The 23,759-nt window shown below is 35.7% G+C and overlaps 3 protein-coding genes across 13 annotated transcripts; 2 read left to right on the forward strand and 1 right to left on the reverse strand.

The window, feature by feature from the left end:
* On the forward strand, positions 2,501-8,160 carry LOC109715106. Of its 11 annotated transcripts, none has more exons than XM_020239927.1 (9): positions 2,501-2,969; positions 3,731-4,561; positions 5,152-5,237; positions 5,834-5,968; positions 6,550-6,924; positions 7,027-7,322; positions 7,392-7,496; positions 7,606-7,651; positions 7,744-8,160. In XM_020239927.1, exons 1-5 carry the CDS (start codon positions 2,613-2,615, stop codon positions 6,692-6,694), a joined length of 1,554 nt encoding a protein of 517 aa, XP_020095516.1. In that variant the 5' UTR covers positions 2,501-2,612; the 3' UTR covers positions 6,695-6,924; positions 7,027-7,322; positions 7,392-7,496; positions 7,606-7,651; positions 7,744-8,160. The 11 variants fall into 11 exon arrangements, with proteins under 11 accessions (XP_020095516.1, XP_020095515.1, XP_020095514.1 ...); XM_020239926.1 differs by having other exon boundaries at positions 7,619-7,651; XM_020239925.1 differs by having other exon boundaries at positions 7,619-7,651; positions 7,749-8,160.
* On the reverse strand, positions 9,378-15,842 carry LOC109715323 (casein kinase II subunit alpha-2). Its single transcript, XM_020240272.1, has 10 exons — positions 15,438-15,842; positions 12,987-13,116; positions 12,622-12,816; positions 12,178-12,335; positions 11,776-11,866; positions 11,568-11,633; positions 10,450-10,532; positions 10,268-10,331; positions 10,099-10,167; positions 9,378-9,729 (listed from the first exon to the last, which is right to left on the reverse strand). The coding sequence occupies exons 1-10, from the start codon at positions 15,737-15,739 to the stop codon at positions 9,670-9,672; spliced, it is 1,218 nt and encodes a 405-aa protein (XP_020095861.1). The 5' UTR covers positions 15,740-15,842; the 3' UTR covers positions 9,378-9,669.
* LOC109715086 (peroxidase 35-like) lies at positions 20,706-22,788 on the forward strand. Its single transcript, XM_020239886.1, has 4 exons — positions 20,706-20,926; positions 21,458-21,681; positions 21,819-21,984; positions 22,251-22,788. The coding sequence occupies exons 3-4, from the start codon at positions 21,969-21,971 to the stop codon at positions 22,643-22,645; spliced, it is 411 nt and encodes a 136-aa protein (XP_020095475.1). The 5' UTR covers positions 20,706-20,926; positions 21,458-21,681; positions 21,819-21,968; the 3' UTR covers positions 22,646-22,788.

Below are 23,759 nucleotides of genomic sequence, written 5' to 3' on the forward strand. Positions count from 1 at the left end.
GTTATGTAGGTGTAATACAGTAAATATTCTCTTCTCCTGCACGTGCTATTTATTATCTTTTATCTTTGGTTTAATTTGTTGGGAATTACAATGCCTACTTGTGGCTTGTGTCGACATCGCTTAGGCCTACTAATTTATGACATGTTGGATTCATAATTAAAATAAAAATAAGAATTTAAATTAAATTATATTAGAAAGAAATATGAAATGACAGATCATCCAAAAATACTTGATTTGTTATTGAAATCAAATTTGGAATGACTAATTGAGAGAATTATAATTTTGAGAGAAAAAAAAATGATAAAGGAAGAGGAGCAGCTGGATGTAAAAGAGAACTTAAAATAGTTTATTTTGGAATGAATCAATATATAAGATACAATCGGATTGGATCATAAATAAATTGGGTCACTATTATTTCAGAGTGGAATGAAAATTATAACTCAATTTTATGAAAAAAAAAACAATTATATATAAAAATCAGTGAATCTAATTTTAATTCTAGATTTTAAAATAAGGTAACCAAATAAGCCATTATATTTTATGCAATTTTACAAATTTGAAAATGCTCTTTCTTTCTTTTTTTTTTTATTTTCTCTGAATTTTGAAAAATGATGACCAAAAGTGTGAAATATAAGACTTTTCTCATATACTGCTCTGATGATGAAATTGCTGTATTTTTCTTACTCCCTTCTTCTAATTCTGTTTTCCTGGACATTTTTATTGTTATCCTGAACATTGAAAGGAAAAAAACTACAATGTATTTTCTGATTTTTTTTTTTTTTTGTAGAAATGTATAAAAAATATGTGAGGATAATTCGGTAACAAATGCTTCTTTGGTGGTGCACTTTTGCTTATTGTTTTTCAGCTCTATCAAATGCCTCATTTATTTATTACAAATTATGTTCTTCTAAATTGGCCCACCAAGACATGTTTTGGTTGGATCCGACGCTTTTTAGGCCTGATTATAAAACCGCGCATGTGTTGATACAGTTAGGCATTTTAACGTTTGGGCCCAAAAAAGGGTCATAACTATTTAAAAGAACAGTTACGCTTGTTTATTTTACCGAAGATGAGATTGAAGTAGAATTTTGGATGAACTAGAGTTAAGATAAAAATTATTTTTCTTCCACTGTTTGTTCATATAGTGATGGAATTGAAGTTCCCCCAATTTTACTATTTGGTCAGTAGAAAATTACTGATGTAAAAATCGAAGATGTGGAGATGGTTAATATTTTATTTTTTTCTCACTTTTTTCCTACACCATTTAACTTTGACCTGAAATAAACCGAAATTATTTATGCTCTTTTGCAGAATTTGAGTTTTGACCGAGAATGAAATTACAGTAAATTAAACAATAAAAATAGATATTTAGGGTTGAAAATCACTTCAACCCTCACACACTTTCGTAACAAACACAAAACATTTCCTTGCCGCTCTAAGGCTTCGTTTGCAATTATAGAGAGATTACGTTCTGTGTGGTGAGTAAGTACGATAGAAAAATACCATATTTATTTCTGTACGTAATATTGTGTTCTACTATTGTGATTAGTTGGTTATAATATATTTTCTACGGTTCCATCGAAACACAAAAAAGCATATTACTATATGTTTTTACCTCAACTTTATTTTATTTAATAGCATTAAATAAAGCTCAATACCAAACTAAGCCTAAGAGAGCTAACTCCACTAAGTTCACTACAACACTTCTCTCTCTCAATCTAAATCGTTCATATTAAAAATCATTGCTTAGTGCAGTGGTTTTTTTTTTTTTTTTTTTTTTGAGAGATAGATAGCACGCTACCCGCTTCGTTTATTTCATTTAAAAATAAACTTAGGTAGAAATGTAAATCAACTAGAATTCAAACTTGAATCTCGGGTACGAACCACCAAGTCCTTTGCCACTTGCTCTAGTGACAGTCGGTAGTGCAGTGGTTGTTATAGGAAGAATTTGTAGATGATAGTTATTGAATCCTACATATACATATTTATAAAATTTGGTTGTCAAACTTCCATTGATACAAACAGTCATTAAAAAATAAAATATACAAAAGTTATGCGAACTATAAATTATTTTGATTCAACTATTCAATATTTTAAAATTTTTAATATTATGCTTGACCTCTTAATTTGTTATATTTAAGTTGTTTAGTGGCTCTTTTATGTAAAATTTAAAATAATTAATTATTTATTAAAATTATAGTCGTATAAAATATAGTAATTAAATATGCAAAGATAAATTCAATAATTAAAAATTTAAGTAGTAAAATCAAATTTTAAAAAATTACACAATCAGATTAAAATAAACAATAATTTTTATTTATTTTTAACCAAAAAAAATCTAAACCATTACCACATCATGCTAGGAAAAAAATCTAAAAATACAGCAGTCATACGAGTGATATACTATCTCATTATAAATTAAAGAAAAAAATTACTTTTTATAATATTTTTTAATTAATTAAATATTAGATGATATAGGATAACTGTCGCATTGTAGACGCTCTCCTCTTCTCCGAAACACAAAATGGAGCTCTACCTCATCATGTATCTCTCTCCTTCCTTTTCGTTTCCCACAACGTGGGGTTCCATCTTTTCTCTACCGTAAGAGAAAAATGGCGCTCCGATCGCGAGAGCTCCAACGCCTCCATCACCTCCTCTTCCCACAAGCGATTGCTTCGATCCCCTGCCTCCATGTCCGCGGCGAGGGTAAGAAGCCTCTGAGCTCCGCCACCAGCGGCGGCGGCGGCGGCGGCGGCGGCGGCGGCGGCGAGGAGGAGGATGAGGAGTTCGCGAGGAGGAGCGCCTACGAGGTGCTCGGCGTGGCGGAGACGAGCTCCGCCGCCGAGATCAAGGTCTCGTTTCGGAGACTAGCGAAGGAGACGCACCCCGACGTCGCCGCCGCGGCTTCCTCCTCCTCGGATCGCGCCGCCGCATCGCGACGATTCCTCCGAATCCTCGCCGCTTATGAGGTGATAGATCCTTTTTCTAAAGTTTGATTTGCTTCGGTTGGTTATTGCATCGAGAGCGATCGTGCTGAGATCTATCAATTTGGAATTGGAATTGTTAGGGTTTTGCGAGACTTTATTAGAATTATGCCGCGGATTTATCTATTGTTGTTGTTACTTTGGGCGCGCTAGAATACTCTAATTTGGGAGAGAGGAAACTGAGGATTCTTATCTTCGGGAACCATCAAAACCCTACGCTGCACGTTTTCTTGATGCTTCTAACAGAGCTGATGTTTCCTCAGTTGTTTTTAATCTATCTGTGCTAGGCATTTGCTAGAGATTTTGGATAGTTATATTGTGCTGCTTCTCTTTATCATACATTATAGTGGTGCATTGGATTTGAAGGGAGTTACTTATTGTAGAAGGTGATTGGTGAGCTTGTGAGGATTACGCAGGGGAGGGGCATTTTAATTATACTTCGTCAATGATGTTTCCTTTTCAGTACCATTATTTGTTATCGTCAGATGGACATCTGCCAAATATCTCACTTAATATATTTAGATTAGTGGAAAAAGATTAGGGGAATCGCAGCATAAAGATCGCCTAAATAGTGGACATATTGATATTCTTCATATTTTGCAGACATTGATAAGACGGTATAATTAGTTTCGAAGACATTGTTTTGCTCATGAGAGCATTGTCTTTTGCCTTACCTTTAACACTTCTGCATTGCTCACAGCAATGACTACGAGGTATCTCACATTCTCATTTGCATTAAGTTGCAGATTTTATCAGATTCTCAGCGAAGAGCCCACTATGATAGCTATCTGTTTTCTAAGAGAAGGATGGTGCAAAAGCATCCTGGACCCAGTTCAGTTATTTATACGAGCTATTCATCCATCGCTATTGCTAGAGAAAGTAATGTTGTCGAGTGGCTAAAGTGGTATAGATTTACAATTGATGATATTATAATGCAGAAGAAAGTCGCCACGGGCTCGAGCTATTTTGATAAGCTTGAAAACGAGCTTTACTCGGCAATACGTGCTGCCTATTATGGCCCTCATATCGAATCCATGGATCATCTTCCTGATTGTTTTGAAGCTGAGGAGAGGTCTGTATACGACACTTCTGAACTCTTACACTTGGTTTCAGGGCGTGATTTATTTGGTATTGTTTATGTAGCGGATAACATTCCTGAGCTGTCGCATAGTTTTCATGAGAAGCTAACGCATTCTCACAATGGAATTTCTGATTTTCTCGGGCAAACTAGGATGGATTTAGGGAGTATAGATATTCACGAGAAAGTTGGTGAAAGAAATGATAATCTCCATTCAGATATTTACAAAGATCTTGAGCTGCATATCTGTGGAAGAGTGGTGGCTGTTGCAACTAGGAGTCCTAAATGCAAATGCATTGATGTCCCGAATATGGATTCTGAGGACCACATACATGTTTATCTTATTTCAAATGAATCTGGTTTATCCTGTTCAGCTCAATCGCGTCTTCTTCTGGGTACTATAACTGGACTGGGAACTAGTGGAGAGGAAGGCTCCTGCTCGGTTTACAATGCGAGTGGTGCAAAAACTCATGTGATTATAAAACACAGAACACTGCTGGTTTGTACAACTTACTCCTTTAGAGCAAATAAATCTATATCCTCTCCTGAACCCGTACTTGTTTTTTTTGTTGAAGTTGAAATTTATTGCTTCATGTTCTAAAAGACTGAAGTTTTGAGTTCTGAGTCTTTCATCTCCTAATGTACGGAAGACATTACTTCTAGATATTAAGAGCAAACGTGGACTGAAACTGGATTTCCGGGCTAGTTCTTTCTAGGGAACTTCATGATACAAACGCCTGTCTCCTGCAAATTTGTTGTTTTATCAGAAAGAAACAAGAGATATTTCCAAATCAACTTTGATATCTTTAACATAATTTTTGGACGTGTATGGTTTCAAAATATGCATACATTGTATGTTATGCATGTAAAATTTTAAGAGACAAACTAAGTGGTTTGGATGATCATTTTTAACATATGAGAAATAAATCGTACCAAACCAAGGGCCAAGTTCTCTATCAATTTTGAGTGGCATTTTGTTATAACCTCTTATTTGATTCTACATTAGGTCAAGTCTAAAGAAAATTTTGGCTAACACCTATAGGATTGTAGTTCTGTTGCACAACTTGTAATTGATGCTGTAATTCACAGGTGAAACACATGCACTGGTATCAAGTTGGACGTGAAGTTTCTGCTTGTGAATGTCGATCTAGTAGAGCTCGCTTGTTGCCTAGCAGGTAAAATGATCCTCTTTCTTTTATAACCTTCTACAATTGTTCGATCAATTTTAATGATTGCTTTTAATTCTAGTGGAATCAACATTTCACACGTATTTTTCTAGCTACAAAGAGGAATAATTTTCTTGAGTTGTAGGAGCAACTAGTGCTTAATTTGTTCTTGCTTCGGAACTTTGACATTAAATCCATTTTTAATATGTATGCTATGTGCTTTTTCCATCTCCAATTTATGTAAGCTATAACTCCTTTGTTTTTTAGTTAACTCACTTCAGGAGCAAGTGATTTTGTTGATTTACTCTCACTGATATCTTTTTTAATATCGCATATCGGAGCCTACAATTCCTAGCATGTATCTCCTCTAATTTTATATCGTAAAGAAATATTATAGTACAGAGCATGATCTTAAGGAGATTTAAATATCTTGTTTTGCGGCAATAGGTTCTGAATTTGGCAAACAGTGTTTTAGTAGCAATAATGTAGTTGAACTTAACTGGCCCTTCTTTTGCTATCTTTCTATCCTTGAAGTGTTCCTAAACCCTCTCCTTCTTTTCTTTTTCTTTTCCCCCCCTTTTTTTCCTTTTTCCCTTCTTGTGCAGATATTGGCTGTTTGAACCTCGCTGTTATATGCATGACATTGGTGGTTGGTATGTTGAGACATTTGGTCGTGACAAGAAAGGAAGGACCATCCCATCACCAAGACAGTGGGATGAGTTTGTTGAATGCACTGAAAGGTAAGCTCAAAAGGTGACAATATTGCATACACACTATAATAGCATAATAATACTGGCTTTTTGGTCCTATGAATATTGGAGTCCTTTCTAGGAGTTGTGCATCCCACCTGTATACTTAAAACTTGATTGAGTCTTATTATGCAGTACAAATTTTATGCCAATCACCGTTTTCTTTTTAATTTGCTTGCCAACTAATGAAGTCTTTGTTTGTTTGCCAATCCACTTTAGTATTTTCGGAAGTACTAAAATCATGAAAGGGACTTTCATTGACCCTGTGCCTGTCCTTTAATCACCAGTGACAATAACACATGATTTATGAGTACAATTTGGTCCAGCATACACCATTATTGCTCTTTTCTCCACAGTAGACCAGTTATATTTGCTAAGGAATATATCAGATGTTTAATTTTTAGATGTTGCTAATCCTGGCTACCAATTCTAATCGTCTAAAAGGCAAATCTTTTGTTTTTGCTGGAATTTAGTAAAAATAGTTTTAGTTGGTAAACTGTAATTTCAATTCGAAGCATATTTGCTGTGCTGGTGAATATTATGGTCTTAAAGGAGTATAACTTGTACTGCAGAAGACTACATCCTGCAATGTATTTACTGGCTCTTGCATATAGATCCTTAGATCTCGAGAATGCAAAACGAAGGAAGTGGAGCATAACAAGCTTCTTGGAACCACAGCTCTATCATATCCTTCATTGGTTTAGGAAATTATTCTAATGGTGTGAATTTGAAGATGATGGGAGGCATTAAGAGAGATGGAGAGCACAAGCTATTATATTGACAGTTTGACTGTGTTGAACTGTTAAGAAGAAAAGCAGTTCCTCAATTATCATAAATTCGTTTTTAAGTACAGTGATTAATTGCAGTGCCTCTCTCTCTATATTGTTCTCTCCATGTAAAAGAAAGCTTAGAGGTTAATGCCTGGATTATTGAAGCTTGATCTCCAGGTATCTATATCCTGTTCTCTTGAGCTCAAACTTTATCTGATTGATTAGAAGTTCCATAATAATTTTACCCAAGGGTTAATTTTTTGTCATTATACATCTCAGAAAGGAAATTTGCCCAGTGAACTGTACTTTTACTTGCATCCTGGGTACGGTCATTGTCTCACTGATATAGACTGATATCTGACCATTCCCATGGTAGCATGGCAAACAAGAGAAGATGTGAGACAACATTTATGGTGATTAGGCAAATATGCGAGTTTTGGAACTCGGGAATTGAGGAATTGCAAAGCCACTGAAGGTATTAGATCCCACGAAGTAAATACGTGTTGTGAAACAAGTGAAATCACTAACTTTTTAATTCTGCGAGCCCACGTTTGCCCAATATATGATGAGAAAAGGTGAACCACTCTTCTACCGCTTTGGTTGTTGAAGGAAAAATCGTTGCTCAAGCTCTTACCACTTTACAGGATACGTGGAGGAAGAGCCGAGAGAGGGAGATGGGAAGAGAGCCAGAGGGCAGAGGACCAAAGTGTCCCATGAAAGGAACGTGGAGAAAGAACAAAACCCCGAAGGTTTTGATCTCAATCCTGCCCTTCTTCTAAATTTTTCTGGCCATTTTATTTTATTTTTTAATATATTGGAGTTTCTTTTTCTTTGACCTTTGTTTAACTAATTAATCAGTTACGAGTGCCAGTTCTATACCAAACTGAAGACCATGATTATCCAGGTACTTTTTGGACCTCATCTAGCTGTTTCTTCTTGTTTCAATTTGAGATGGATTCGAGTCGAAATAACTATTTCCTTTTTTTGTTTTGTGAGATAAGGATAATTTACCGGATGTCTTGGTATAGAACTGTTGTTTATCTGCGGATTTGTAAACTTTGAAAGGATGATTGTTGATTTCTTTGTGGGCTCTTGGAAGAGTTCGGTCTTGGTGGAAATTTGGAAATTACAGGAGTGAAAGGATTTCTGTCTCTAACCCTGCATACTAGGAATCAGAGAGCAGTGCCTTGATGTCATTCACGGCCCTGCCCGGCCCATGACCTAGTTTCCATTTAGCAGGTTAGCTTCACCCGTGCTTGCCGTTTGCAGGTATGTTCTTCGTTGGTCGCAATTGTTTAATCCGCAGCATCTAGTAAGGATGCCTCGAGTTGTATTTATTTGTTTCATGATACTGCAGTTTTAACAGCCTTTGTCTAGTTTTTAAGCATTCTTGTGAGATTAGGCGTTTGTTCATTTCGAGGTAGTGCGGGAGGTATTTTATGGTTCTCTCTCTCTCTCTCTTCTCTCTCTCTCTTCCTTTGTGGCTGTGAGGAGGATCTCCCTAGGCTGTCTAGGGATGCAAACGGATCCGGGTTGGTGGAGCTCCCGCCCCGATCCGCCCCGACAGGGGCAGTAAATGGGAGAAAATAAACGGATTCGGGGCAGGAAACGGAAGTTTTACGATCCGAGACGGATTCGGGCAGGAAACGGGAAAAGTTTTGACCCGCCCCGAATCCGCCCCGCCATGATCCGCCCCGAATCCGCCCCGAATATCATTTGTATTTTTAAAAAATATTTCTAAAAAATAATAATTTACAAAAAAAATTCAAAATACAAATAAGTTATTACTTTCATTTCTAATGTATTTAAAACATTTAAATTTTGTTTTGAATTGTGATTCATATTTTTAATTTTTATCATTAATATTGTTAAATTATATATATAATATTATTAAAAATTATTAATTTATATTTTACAAAATATTAATAATATTATAATTTTATAAAAAATATTAGTTGGTGGGACGGATTTGGGGCGCCGGCGGGAGGCGGGTTATGAGGCGGGGCGGATTATGGGATGTATTTTTTAACCCGTCACGGATTCGGGGCGGAAGGCGGGATGAATTTTTGCTAGTCGGGGCGGGAGGCGGGGCGGGTCTCCCGCCCCCAGATCCGTCCCGTTTGCATCCCTGAGGCTGTCTGCTGATTTTCGATTTGCTTTATTGTTACTCCATATTACTGCGAACCTGCGTTTTGTTGTCGAAATGTCAGCTCTTTAAGCTGAAATTTGTCAAAAATACTGGCTCTCCAATATACGTAAGTCTGCCCACATGCGGACGTAAGCTAGTAGGGGACCCAACCATCCCGCTGCTACCTACTTGGAGCATAAATAATTATTATAATCTTTTCATTTTCTTGCGAGTGCGCTTATTCAGTACGCTAACAGACAACAGCTAATTCTGAGATGTTAATTGGACGGGACCTTCCATGCCTACCTAGACAGGTCACTCCTTACAGGACAGATAATCTACGGACTCTTGAGCCTAGCCATCTCTGGCGCATTGACCATAGAAATACTTTGAATGTGAATGTCAAATTTTGAACGAGCGAGATAGCTAGCGTACTAAAACCACCTATTTAAAACCATGTATCACAGAGAAAAGTAGCAGAAGATCACACACAAGTGACACATGACACCAAAAACACATCAAACAGAAAATTATGAGGGCATGTCTCAAGTTAAAAGACGTGTGAGTTGAGGTAATCCACAAAGCAGCTCCAGTTACTGCAGAATCACCCATAGAAACTACAAACGGTGCACAACGATATCAAATGCACCAAGCAATAGAATCGGCTGATAATGGTTCCAGCAGCTATGTACGGGGCGTAGGGACAAGAGCCACCCACATCGAGGGGTGCCAATCAAGTGACAACAATAAGTACGGCCTACTAAATTACACCAATCCCAGCTAGTAAATGCCAATTACTGCATGCGAGCTCTGCTATTCTCTGCAGCTCTCACTTGAAGAAAATATGGGTGCGCCTGCATGCATTAAATTAGCACTACTAAGGGCAAAAAGAAAGACAGGAATAAATATAGATCGTATATCCTCAAATAAAAATTTGAAAATCAAATAAAAATTTGAAAAACAAAGACGGGGCAAAAAGAAACACAGGCATAAATATAGATCGTATATCCTCAAATAAAAATTTGAAAACAAAGACGGTCATAAAATAAATCAAGCAAAAGCGAGTACGAAATCCAAGACAAAAGTGCGCAGGTAAATCTGCTAGTATTGGTATCGCAAAATTTAACTAGTCAACGAGTAATCATAACCAGCAAAAAAAAGACTGAATACTTAGCTTTATTAGAAGAATGAGAAAAAGTACAAAAAAAATAAAATATAGTTACCATAGCTTCTCGAGCTGTAAGCCTATCCTGGTGATCATACCGAAGAAGCTTATCAAGAAAATCAATGGCCTGCAAACCATATATCCAGAGGTTATGTCTACGAATTTCAAATACAAGGACTTACAGATTTGATGCACCAAAAACTGTTATCAATGTGCTAATGGGGAACCTCTGGGGAAACGAGATGTTGGTTGTCTGCATTGACAAATTTAGACCAGGGTTTCCTGCTGTGTCTGCAGCATAAAAAAGGTTCAAAAAAATTAAGAAAAGAATGAAACTAGAACTAGCCAATTGTTAATTATCTTTCAAAGTGATTTGTCCTAAGACAAGGGTGAACAGCATGCCATGTACCTTCCAACAAGAGCTTCAAGTTGCGGGTCAAGCTCCAACCGATATTTATTTAGATAAGCATTTAGCTCATCTGTCCCTAGTACCTGAGAAAAGGGAATCAGGAATCAAAGTCGTGCTAAGTAAAGATTCTCAATTGATTGTTTCAAGAAAGCTTTTTGAAGGTTTACAGCACCTAGAAATATAGTCATCAAATAAAACATTATTAGTACTGTTGTTACGCATCGGATAGCATCTTCACAATACTATCAAAACCTTAGGGTTGTTTACGTCATATAAATCAACTTCATGAGAGTTGCTCTTATCAGCTAATGATACAACATAGCAAGCAGAAAATAAAAATCAAGTTAGTTTGGACATGCAAGTTTATAACTAGAATAACCTCCATCTTGGTTAAATAACAGTGGATATAAAGGGTATATAATACAGAAGTCCGTGAATTTGAAAACCGACTTTGATCCCTGATCCATCCCATTAACATTAAACCATTCAAGAAAACCTTCCTATCAACTTTCATTTCTAAGATTTGAAAGAGGTCTAGTGTATCATCACAGTCACTTGAAACTAAAATTAGACCATGTGGCATAGTAATCAGCATTTAATTGGTGCCTATTGGTGGAAGGTGCATCCCAACATTCAAACGTAAAGGATTTTTCCTGTTCAAGTGATAAGGCAGGCCCTTTTTCAACTCCATAAGCACAATTAAAAGCTAAGCAAGATGCCATCTATACTAAGATTTTAACTGACTGTGATGATGCATTTGACTTCTGCCAACTTCATAGATGGTTGTTAACAGTGAAACACCTAATAAACTTTGAGGCATTATCCGAGACAAGTTCAAGCATAGGTACAAAGTAAAATTTGGATCACAGTTTATGGACGTCCAATGTAACTACAAGAAAGAAATATGAAATAACTAAAAATATCAGCTAACCAAATATCTGGTATAGTTCAGCACTGTTTGGTCAGCTTCAGCATGCGAACAAGAAATCAAACTAGAAGGCTCAAAATAAATGAGCAGTTTATACAACTATCAGCTATCAGCAATACTAAAATAATTTATGCCATCTCATAAATCCGAAAGCACCAAGCAGAAAATAATAATAAAAAAAAGACATTACCTTGGCAATTTTAACAAGCTGATCATGGTTGTCGTGGCCATAGAAAAAAGGTTCTTTTCGAAATATCTAGGACAAAAAAGCATAAAAACCAAATTTTTAACAGGCAAGGAAATCAGTAGTTAACAACAAAATAGCAGGCGATTTTACAACAAATGGAGCATTGTGACATTGTTGAACTTAGGAATTCAGCGAGAGAGAGAATGCATACCATGCCAGCAAACATGCATCCAAGGCTCCACATGTCCAAGGAGTAGTCATAATCTTGCAAATCAACAAGAAGTTCAGGTCCCTTAAAATATCTGCATAGCAAGAGAAATCATGTTGAATGACCACAAAAATCTCCAAAGGAAGAAAAAAAAAATGAGAAAGAAGAGGAAAAGGCAATATCCAGTGTATGAAACAAGCTAAGAAGTTCTCATGCAAACCAATCATATGACCGAAAACTCACCATTATAGCTTGAAGAAAAGCAATTGCACAATTTATAGAGGTACTACTGAAATCATTCAATCTGCTAATCTTAATGAAATAAATTACCGAGATTTGGGCATGCCTAAGTATTAACAGGCAACTAGCATGCATAAGCAATGAAAAGCATCAGCCCACACTAACCTTGAAGCAACACGGACATTATATTCCTTGCCTGGATGGTAGAATTCAGCAAGTCCCCAATCTATCAAGCGGAGTTTTCGGAGCTCATGATCTATCATAACATTGTGAGGCTTGACATCTCGGTGCATTATTCCTTGAGCGTGGCAGTAATCCAGTGCCTGCAATGATGAATGTATTAAGTTCTTTCAGAAACTTTCAAATACTCTCATATACATGTAATATAGTACTACTAATAATATTCATGCTTCGCTTTCTTTAGGAAAATGACTTGTAATTATCAATCCAAACAATAAGATGATGTGGACACAATATCCCACGTCCATGAAAAGTTTAGCTCCATGTTTATTACCAAGATTATCAATAACATTTCACACGATTCATATTCCCATGAGTTATTCAATTGACAATACAATTTCCAACAAAAATAGAAAGGTCGGGAAAGACCTTGAGAAGCTCGTAGATGTAGTACCGAATGTCATAGTCTGTCAACGTCGGATATAGAACTTTAAAATCGGTGTTGTTGACATACTCAAAGATCAAGCTAGGAGTTTTTGAATGGTGATCTCTCACAATGTCAAGCAACTTCACAATGTTTGGACCCCCACAGAGGTTCTGAAGTATTTTTATCTCTCTCTTGATCTGCAAGTGGATTATAAAGATTTTAGATCTATTAAAAGAGCATGTAGACAAAACAGATCCGAAGTGTAATGACCAGAATTCTTCAAATCTACAAATAAGATCATACCAAAATACAACAACATAAAATATGCTAAAACGCCATTTAGTCCAGATTTACATTCATTCAGTACCTTCTTTTTCTTTACAGGCTTGAGGATCTTAATGATGCAACGCTCATTATTGGATACTTTTATGCCTTCAAAGACCTCACTATACTTCCCTCTTCCAACTTTCCGGACAACCTCATAGTCATCCTGTTCACTGATTGAAGAAAGAGAAAAACTGGTGAATGCAAAAAGCCTCGAATCATAAATATTAATACAGAATACAATTATGGATAGAATGATCTAAAATAATCAATTCTTGTAATACTTTCATCTTAATATCCCCAACCTCTATTGGAAAATAAAAGTAAAAAAAAAAGGATCATATATGAAACTACCAGCCAATGACTTTGAATGATCATCATATAAATAATGTAGTTTAGCCACAACATCTTCTAATTGATTGCCAAGTTTGATCAAAGGACGACTTGCATCCTAGTAGCAGAAATCTTCGGAGGATAAAAAGCCAAGATAACAGAAACAAAATATTCTTTTAGAAGCATTTTATAAGATGAATATAATATTCCTCTGCTTTAAATTGGTTCTTTTCTTAGAACTGCCATGGTTCACCCGGGGCCCATGCATTGCCACTGTGTAACCATAGAGAGGGGAAGAGGAGGAAAGGCACAGCAATCGGAGAAAGAATTTTCCCAGTTATTTCTGGAGCCTAGTGGGTCCAAGACCCGTGCTTGCACTGCAGTTCATTCCTAGTAAAGAAGAAACTATCTTAACTATTTGCCTAAAGCCAGTGAGAAGGTTCTACATTTTCATGAACCACTGCAATGAATTCTAAATGATACCTGTTATGACTTGAACTTATGATAAGACTAAAGCATTATTTCCCGGTAAGCGATAACACTTGTAAAAGTTGTCACTTACTCTGTAAAAAAACTGTGCAACCTTGAGACTAGAATATCCTATTATAGTGGCTTTCATAAGATATCAGATAACTTGACAAAGTGGTAAAAAAAGAGAATATTATTGTGTGTCCTTTTCCCATTCAATATCAAGTATAAAGGCAAGCTGAACCTAAACATAAGAGAAATAGGGAAAAGTGACACAGCAGTAATTATGTAAAAAAATGTAGATGCCAAAGTAACTCGTACAAATATTTTAAAACTATCTGACTTATGTAACATGTGAGATGATCTCACGAACAACAATGAAACATGATATTAACTTGGACTCAAATGACTAGAGATTTAACTCTATATAATGTTAGACTAATATAATGCAGAAAAGTGGCTTTGGGTCAGCCGTTGCTTAATGTAAACAGATTTAATAGCCTTTGGGAGGACCACCAGGAAGTCTATGAACGTTTTTTTTTCTAAGGCCCAGTTGCGTCATTTCAATTGCTTAGTTCACTTATTTCATGAATGAAACGGGTATCATGCTACCTTTCTCTCAAAAAAATAACAATGCAGAAAAGAAAATAAACAACAATGATATATTAAATAATACAAATAGCATCAACAAAATGTAAATCTAACCCCTAAATGTTAATGTTGTTCCTATCTACTGAATTCTGCATTTGACAAAGGCTTTCATGTCCTTATGTCGCTTAATTGGACAATCAACTGATTCTCAGCTCTAGGGAAGCCAGAAGCAAACATGCAACAACAAAGACTCATCAATGCTGCCAACAGGGAGGAAAAAACTTCATTAGGGAGCTCCCTAATGACGCCTCATTATGGAGCCCCCATCCGTCGCCAAGTGCCACTTTCATCTCTATCCAAGGGTCATATTCTTTCCTCTACGGTTTCAAAATTGTTTTTCAATTTTAGTATTAAAAAACACCCAACAAACCATTGGATGGTGGCAAAAGTAACACGTGGCAGCAGATCGGGGGCTCCCTAACGAGGTGTCGTTGGGAAGCTCTCACTGAAGTTTTATCCCAGCAGAGACACTACAATTTGTGACTATGGAAATTTCTATAATGATATAATCAGCATCGTTCCCAACTTTCATAGATTTTAAAAGAAGAAGACAAGAAGAAATTCTCTATAGAAGACGCATTATAGGCCTCAACAGGAAAAAAAAAGAGCACCTAAAAACATACCTCCGCAAACCAAGAACTAAGAGAATGCCCCTTTCATTCTAGGGTCATGGAGGATCTATACTTTGGTGCAATCAATGAGGAACAACGCCAACGTAAATTCAACCAGCAAGGCCAATAGCATAGAGAATGTGGGACAACTCATAATTCATAAACAGAAAATTTATTGGAAGTTATATAATATGTTTAACTTATTAACAACAATCTAATGCTAGATAAAGCATCGGAATAGATAGCAAGTCCTGCTGAGAATGAAACCAGATTTGCAATATTGAATTCATCACCGACCACATAGAACAGCAATCACACGATCATAACCAGAGAAAGGACAAAACAAAGTACGGATCAAGAACTAGGGTTTCTCGAATCATAGGGCTTCTCAAAATCGTCAAATCAAGACCTAAGGTTTCTCGAACCCATACCCCCACTGGACGGTGAGCGACTCGTAATCCCAGTACTCCTTGGGGCGTAGCACGTTCACGTCGGCGTAGACCCGCGCCTTCGACATCGCCCTCGTCCCGGCCCCGATCGGATCGCGGATCTCGACGCTGCGGTTGGGGTTCGCTGCGGAGGAGCACTCGGATCCCCACCTCTTCGCGGCGATCGGAGGCGGAGGCGAAGGGATCGGAGGGGGAGAGCTCGTCCGCGGGGGAGGGGCGTGGAAGAGCGCGATCGCTAGGGCGACGGAGGCGAGGAGAGAGAGGCGGTGGGGGACATGTTTCATTCACGTCATCTTCTTCCTCCTCCTCCTCCTCCCTCCCCCACCAAGAATCGAGATTAGGGTTCCCCTCTCTCTCTCTCTCTCTCTCTCTCTCTCTCTCTCCTTTTTGCAANTTTTTTTTTTTTTTTTTTTTGGTGATCTTTTGCGAGTAAATATTGCATTATGGAGATCGATATTTTGGCGTTGGTGAATTTACCTTACTAGCCACCCTTTAGTTTGAAGCGGGGGACATTTATGAGAGACCCATTGGCTACGTCAACTTTTTCTTTTTTTATAATTTCCCCTCACGAGATAAAATTGGTGCATATTAGAGACTTAGAGAGCAAAAGAAGAAATTGATGTGTGGACTTGGTCCACCACATAATCCATGGACCTCACCTATTAAACTGTAACACGTGTCTAATGGCGTGGGATTAATAAACAGCCTTTTTTTTTTTTGCCTTTTTTCTCCAAATAAAAAAAATAAAAAAATAAAAACCAAAAGGCTGTGTTTTTTGGTCGGTCTATTGGACTAGCTAGGAGGGTTTTATTGGGCTAGCCTATGATTGGGCTAAGTCCAAACCCACTCTCTAGAGTTGGGCCAAATCATCTCGGCCCGTTAGAAAAAAATTAAGCCCAGTGTGATATTTGGGCCCACGCCCATTAGGGTGGCCCAACACCTCACTTTGGGGAATTTATTGCCTACTCCTAGTGTATGCATGCACTTCATGCACCACAGCAGTTTATATTGATTATAAATATTTTTAAACCAAAACCTAATCTGGCGTATTTGTTCGGTGGTATTTAAAGAGTCTACGTTAAAAATTTAGTTATTGGAAAATATATTTCTATACACTAGGTCCTAGCAATTAGAAGATTGCTATTATTATTTGTTATTTTGACATTAGTACTGTTAAAGACTATTCAAAAGCTAGTGTTTGTGCGTCTGTGTATGGTAGGTATATCTCATTTTTGTCATGCATGTGAACAAAAATATCAAAATTAGTGTTATTTCATTTCCATTATATAGATCTTTTGGATTAAAACAAAGGCATATATAATTATGGCTATGAAAGGTTCATTATAGAAAGGTATTAGATAAATCTAGGCAATGGTACCTCAACTTTACAGAAAAAAAAAAAGAATAAGAAGGCAATAAATCATTCTCTAGCTAGCTAGGAGTTGGACCCCAAGTTTAATCAGTGACTATTATATATCTTATCTTTATAATAAACCAACATGCGTGAGATCAATACCATTCATATATTAATGGTTAATAACTTGATATCATGAGCAATGATTCTTCATTGGCTTAAGGTTTTACAAAGAACACAGCATGCATCAAGATTAATTAATTGAGAAATTAAGAAACTACTTCTATGTATATTTGAGACCATTCGATATGTTCTTAATTTCACGCGATAAATGAAATACTCCACTCTTTTTATGCATCACTCACAACAATTTTTTTCTAATTATTCACGATTTTTTTATATTTATTAACCATATGAAACTTCCTAAAAATTCTGAAAAGAATCGGTGGATAAAAATTAATATTCGAGTCAACACATTGAAAATGAATATGAAGAAATATAACTTTTTGCTGCCAAATGTTGTAAGAAAATAACTTGACTTCTTCTAAATAAAGACTAAGTTTTAGTTTCAGATCACATTCACATTATTTAATTACGGGAACCAATAATTCTCTTTTATTTAATCCACTAATTAATATCTTGCGTTAATAGTTAACTTATAACTAATTGTACTTCATGAGCTAAAATTTTTTGCAACTTTAGAATGAAAATACGAAAACATGGTGCAAGTATCTGAATGGGAACATTTTTATAATATCTATTAATTTTATTTGTTACTTTTTTTTTTCCCCTCTATTTAATGGGCAAGTTATTGACTGTACCAAGGGAACCTGGGGATATTTTTAAAGTTAGAACGTCCTTTTCCTTTTATCACAAGAACACTTGAGAAATCAAAAGATATTCGAATCCATGGGATTGGAATTGTTCAAAAACCATTTTATTTTAGAGAGTCCACATGAGAATAATAATAAAAGAAAAAATAAAGCACATACTATGTCCATTGTGCATTTTGCTGTACACCACAAGGATAGAATCATAGAACAAGTCCATTTTATTTTTTATGTACACAATTTCTTGGTTGTACCTTGTACGTACGGTTCTCTTTATATACTTTTACTTAAAAAAAAAGGCAAATTATATATTCTAACAACCTTATCATCATAAATGAAATGAAATAATTATTACATATTGCACATTTTATTCATCTAATGAACTACATTCTCTGATTCCTAACGCAAATAAATTAATAACACTTGTTGCTTAATTAATTTTGACTTTTGAGACATTTGATTCAAGTCTTATTTGGCGAATCCAACTTGTGTATTTAGCTTTTTTTTTTTTGAGAGATAGGTAACATGCTACCTGCTTCGTTTATCTTATTTAGAAATAAACTTAGCTGGAAATGTGAATCAACTAGGATTCGAACTTGGGTCTCGGGTACCAACCACCGAGCCTTTTGCCACTTGCTCTAGAGACGGTCGGTGTGTGTTTAGCTATTAAAAAGAAATAAAATGATGTGGTTGAATAATTGAGTGAAATTATTATAATTTTGTTTGTGAAAGACAAATTAGAGTTAATTAATGAAAATTACATCAAGGAAAGATGATAAGATTTCAAAAGGAAAATAATATATAAGAACTAAGCTAAAATACTATCGTACTATCGGTAGCATGAACATCTTTGTGCTATCAAATTATTTTCAATGATGGAATATTAAAATCAACGATTGGTTCCATTAAATATAATCTATACTATTTGTAGTATTTAAAAATAAAATTTCGTAATTTTTTAACATTATTTATTTTTAAAACGAATAGTCTCAAAATACACGGTTGAAAATAAAAATTTTATAAAAAATAAATAATTTAAAAAATAAATTTCAAATCAGAATTACTGATCTTATACTAAATAGTGAAAAAAAAAATTATTGTTAATATTTTCACGAGATTTGGATTCTTCTATATCATTAAACTTACAAATGCATTGTATCAACCATTTAAATTATTAATTTTGAGACCTTTTGATCACTAATAAAATGATGTTCAAAAAATATAAAATTTTGTTTTTAAATATATACTTCCAATAGCGTAAATGATGTCTGAGAGAGCCGATCGTCGATTCAAATGTTTCGTGATAAAAAATTACTTAATAGCACGAAGGTTTCCGTATTGCCGATAGTATACATGCTGGACTCCAATAATAATATCTCTTTCTTTGATTTCTTCAAATGTCCTAATTCAGTCTTATTTGACATTGGCCTTAAAATTAAATCAACAAAAAACGAAAAAACATAAGTTCAATGAGGCCAATGTGAAAGCTCAAGCTATTCACAAGTTTGGTATTCAACATGATCAAAACAATGAAACTATATATGACTGTATCAAAGCCCAAAATTATATTTAATTAGCAGAGAAGTGGGAAAACCTCCTGCAACCAATGCAATTTCAATATTAAATTTTTTGTTTTTTATTTTTATTTTTATTTTTTTGAGAGATATGTAACACGCTATCCGTTTCCTTTATTTCATTTAGAAATAAACTTAGCTAGAAATATGAATCAACTAGGATTCAAATTTTGGTCTCGGGTACCAACCACCAAGCCCTTGGCCACTTGCTCTAGGGACAGTTGGTAAAGAAATTTTACCGACCCAAGCTCGAATCCTAGTTGATTCACATTTCCAGCTAAGTTTATTTCTAAATGAAATAAAACGAAGCGGGTAACGTGCTACCTATCTCTCTCCCAAAAAAAAATAAAATAAAATAAAATTTTATAACCAAATCCAAACTAAGATTCCGATTCTTATTTGGAAACATGGTAGAAAAAGTATTGACACGTAACTGCATGCCTTTTGCAAAAACATTCTTTTCTTTTTTTGTTTCCTTGAAAAAAAAAAAAAAAGAAAGAGAAAAAAAAGATGCCCTTAATTATAGGCGCTTATTTATTTCAATATTTAGCAATAGTAAGTAAATAATTGCGAGCCTTTCGCTACTTATAAAAGTCGATTGGTTGGATTGTAAGTGATAAGGAGTGCACAACATATGTAATAGTATGCTTGTCGCTTGAAAAATTTGGAAAAAAAAGAAATTTTAAAACCTGCACAATATTTATAAACTTAGAGCGAAAAATGGATGAATTTGTTCAAAAAAGGATGAATTTGTTCAAGTCCAATTAGCTATCACAATCCAAATGTTTTTACCTCAAGTTATATCTAAATTAGTTTTGTATATATAACGCCCATTCGTAAAATATTCAACTTTTTAAATTTTACTCAGGCTAATAATTCCTGAAAAGTTAAATTATCGACAAATTACAACATTAACAAACTACCTATATATTTAGTTATAAATACGAAATTATAACTCATGAAAAAAAAAAAAAAAAAACTAAAATCATCGTAGATACAATTGTTAGGACAAAACGAAACTTCCCCGACAGGGGTAACATTGACCTTTTCTCTCTTCCTTTCTTTATCTACATCAAAAAACTATATATGCATGTGAATACATTATATATTGTTAATATTGTCCATTATGGTTGTAGTAGCCATATATATATATATATAATTAGTCCCCTCTTAATTTGGAAAAAGTATGAGTAAATAAGAAATTAGCCACATGGTATTGCTTATCATACTGTAATCTCAGTAGTATATTAATGAAGAGGTAGTTAACTAATAATTAAACTTTTATTAATCTATCAAAGTCAACTCCTTCCGACCATTTCTAAAATCCTAATTAACTACGTTGATTTAGTCTTTATCCTATGAGTATATTTCCCACAATCTAACCGTATGATATATCTATATATATACATGCATCTCTACACAATACTAGAGTAACTAGACCATAACAATATCCCCCAATCCTCAATCATAGAGTTTCTCTCTTTAATCACGTTATCAAGATGATTATGATGAGAAATTTCATCGCTGCTCTCCTGCTAGTCACCTTAGTGAATCTCTCCTTGTTCTCTCATTTGAGTTCAACCAAACTATTATGCCAACATTTGCCCTAATGTGGAGAACATAGTCCGTGGCGCGGTTACGCAGAAGTTCCAGGAGACCTTTAATGCCGTTGGTGGCACCATCCGTCTCTTCTTCCATGACTGCTTCGTTGAGGTAGCTATGAAGATCTTGTTTGGCTTCATTTAAGATGGTATAATTTTACATAAAGTATTATTTGAGTAGAGCTTGAGAGCTTTTAAAGGTCTATTGGTTATGCTTGAGCCTTTGTAAAAAGTGTTTTTTTTGAGAGAGATGAATGAAAGTGAGGTTAAGATAGAGCTGCTTAAAGAAGCTTTGATCATAACTCTTTTACGAGCATGGCCTTTAAATAATTTGCTGCAGTTAAAACTAGAAGCTTACAAATTGAAGTTTCTAACTTTCAAGATGCTGAAGTTTATTTTTGCTCTAGCTGTATGACTGGAAGTTTTACAAATTTTGTTTGCAAGTATCAAGGGCATGACTTATAATGCATGAGCATCAATCAAATGAAACAAATACTAATTACCTAGCAGCTCCTTACTGTAGCCAGAAGCAGAAAATAAAGCTTTTGAGTTTGGGTCTAGAATCTTATTTCAGCTTTTGCGCACACCACCGTAACTCATTGTCGTGACTTGAGAGTTTAGAGTTTCATTTCTTAACCATCAGTACACGCATGAAATATTTGACAGGGATGTGATGGTTCTGTACTAATCTCATTAACACCGACCAACACGGCCGAGAGGGACTACCCAGATAACCAATCCTTGAATGAAGACGGATTTGACACTGTGGATCGAGCTAAGGTGGCAGTAGATGCAGATCCCCAGTGCGCGAATAAGGTATCCTGCGCTGATATCCTCGCACTGGCCACAAGGGATCTCATAACACTGGTTAGTCACTCTTCATACATCACTTGTTGTCCTTATACTCACTCTTCCATTTGGACACAAGTCCTAAAGAAGGATTATGCATGGTGGAAAAAAAAAAAAAACTCATTTAATGATTAATTATGTTAATTAATTAATAGGCTGGTGGGCCATCTTATACCGTTGAATTGGGCCGATTTGATGGGCTGAGCTCGACGGCAAATAGTGTTGCTGGGAGGTTACCGCCGCCAACTTTCGACTTGGACCAACTCACCAACTTGTTTCAGCTCAACGGACTCTCCCGCACCGATATGATTGCTCTCTGCGGTAACCGTTCCGACGTCCATATTTCTATATATATTTCATATCATCATCCGAACTTTGAAAAGAACTATTCATACACTCTTTTTAAGGTGCATGCTATAAATCTTAACCATCTAGTGGGTGAGGTCATTTTACCGGTCGCATTATGTGACAAGTAAATAAATCTCGTCCATCAAATCAGTGAGATGTATATCACACACCCCAAAAAGAGTGTCTGAGTAGCACTGCTCCTTACTTAAATAGCATGTTTGTGCGAACCTGTTTTACAGCGGCCCACACTGTGGGCCTGGGCCATTGCAACAAGTTTGCGAACCGCATAAACGGGCCCGGAAACTCGGTGGACCCTACTCTGAACAAGAACTATGCGGCCCAACTGATGTCGACATGCCTCGCGAATGCGAACTCGGCGGTGTTCTTGGATCCGGTCACCCCCGGCGCCTTCGACAACCAGTACTACAAGAACCTGCAACAAGGATTGGGCCTCTTCTCGTCCGACGAGGTCCTATACACCGACACTCGTTCGCGGCCCTTAGTGGACCTGTGGGCCCAAAGTTCCCCGGCGTTTGAGCAGGCCTTTGTTGAGGCCATCACGAAAATGGGCCGGATCGGAGTCAAGACCGGGTCGTCGGGTAATATCCGACAAGATTGCCGGGCTTGTAATTGAATTATTTGTTAAATTTAAATTATGAGGTTTTCGAACAGGAGTGTGGAAATTCCCTATGTATGATTGTTCCAGGAGTGTAAAATAATAAGAAACATTTATTTACTTGTAACTTTTGCATCTGAAATAATAAATATAATAATAATTTGGAATGTCTATAACATTTTATTAAAAATTATCATGCATTGATTAGTCTTATCATAGACATTTGGCCACAATAAAAAAAAGAATAAAAAGAAAATAGAAACCAAAGGCACATAGCCATACTCAACTACTGTTTGATTTGAATCTGATTGCTAATGACTTAGAATAAAAAAAATGAAATAAAAAAAAAAGGAGAAGAGAAGAAGAAGAAGATGATGATGACAATGATGGAAAAAAAAAAATGTTATCTTTCTGTGGGAAAAAAAAAACAAGAAGAAGAAAAGGAATGTTGGTCAGATGCTCATGCTTCCAAGATTTTATTTTTTTGAGAATATTGACATATTTCATGTTTAAATTAATTAGATTTTTTTTCAAAATATTGACAAGGAAGAGAACCATCAAAATAACAAAATCCAGTAAATCACGAAAAACCAACAACATCACACATTCCATTAATGATAGTACAAATAAATTATGTTTAGGAATAGACACTACAACAGAATTAGGTTATAGGGACACATGTTTGGGACACTTTTGAGTAAGTGTCCCATTTATGCTAAAACTTAAAAACACATCTACTAATGCCTAAATATAAAGCTCAATCCAACCAAAAATAAAAGATTACTCTACTCAACCCACCACATCCAGTCCATTTGGCCCGATTACAAACAGAAAGAAAAAAAAAAGAAAAATTAATTACCATCTTTTCTTCTCTCTTCACTCAATCCACTAAAATTCTAGACGAAGAGCCTTTACTGTCGTCCTTCTCCGCCATCACAACCAACGAGATAGAGTTTCGGCGGTTACTAAATGCTTAAATAAGTGTTGGTAAATTAGCAGCACTCTTTTAGGCTATAGCGACACTCTTTAACTGTCACTATATACCTAGCGACTCCACATATAGCAACACTTTTTAAAAGTGTCGGTAATTTTAGCTAGCAGCACTTTTTTGACATGTACCTATATTTAAAAG

Source organism: Ananas comosus, linkage group 9 (assembly GCF_001540865.1).
Source record: "Ananas comosus cultivar F153 linkage group 9, ASM154086v1, whole genome shotgun sequence".
Taxonomy (NCBI): Eukaryota; Viridiplantae; Streptophyta; class Magnoliopsida; order Poales; family Bromeliaceae; genus Ananas; species Ananas comosus.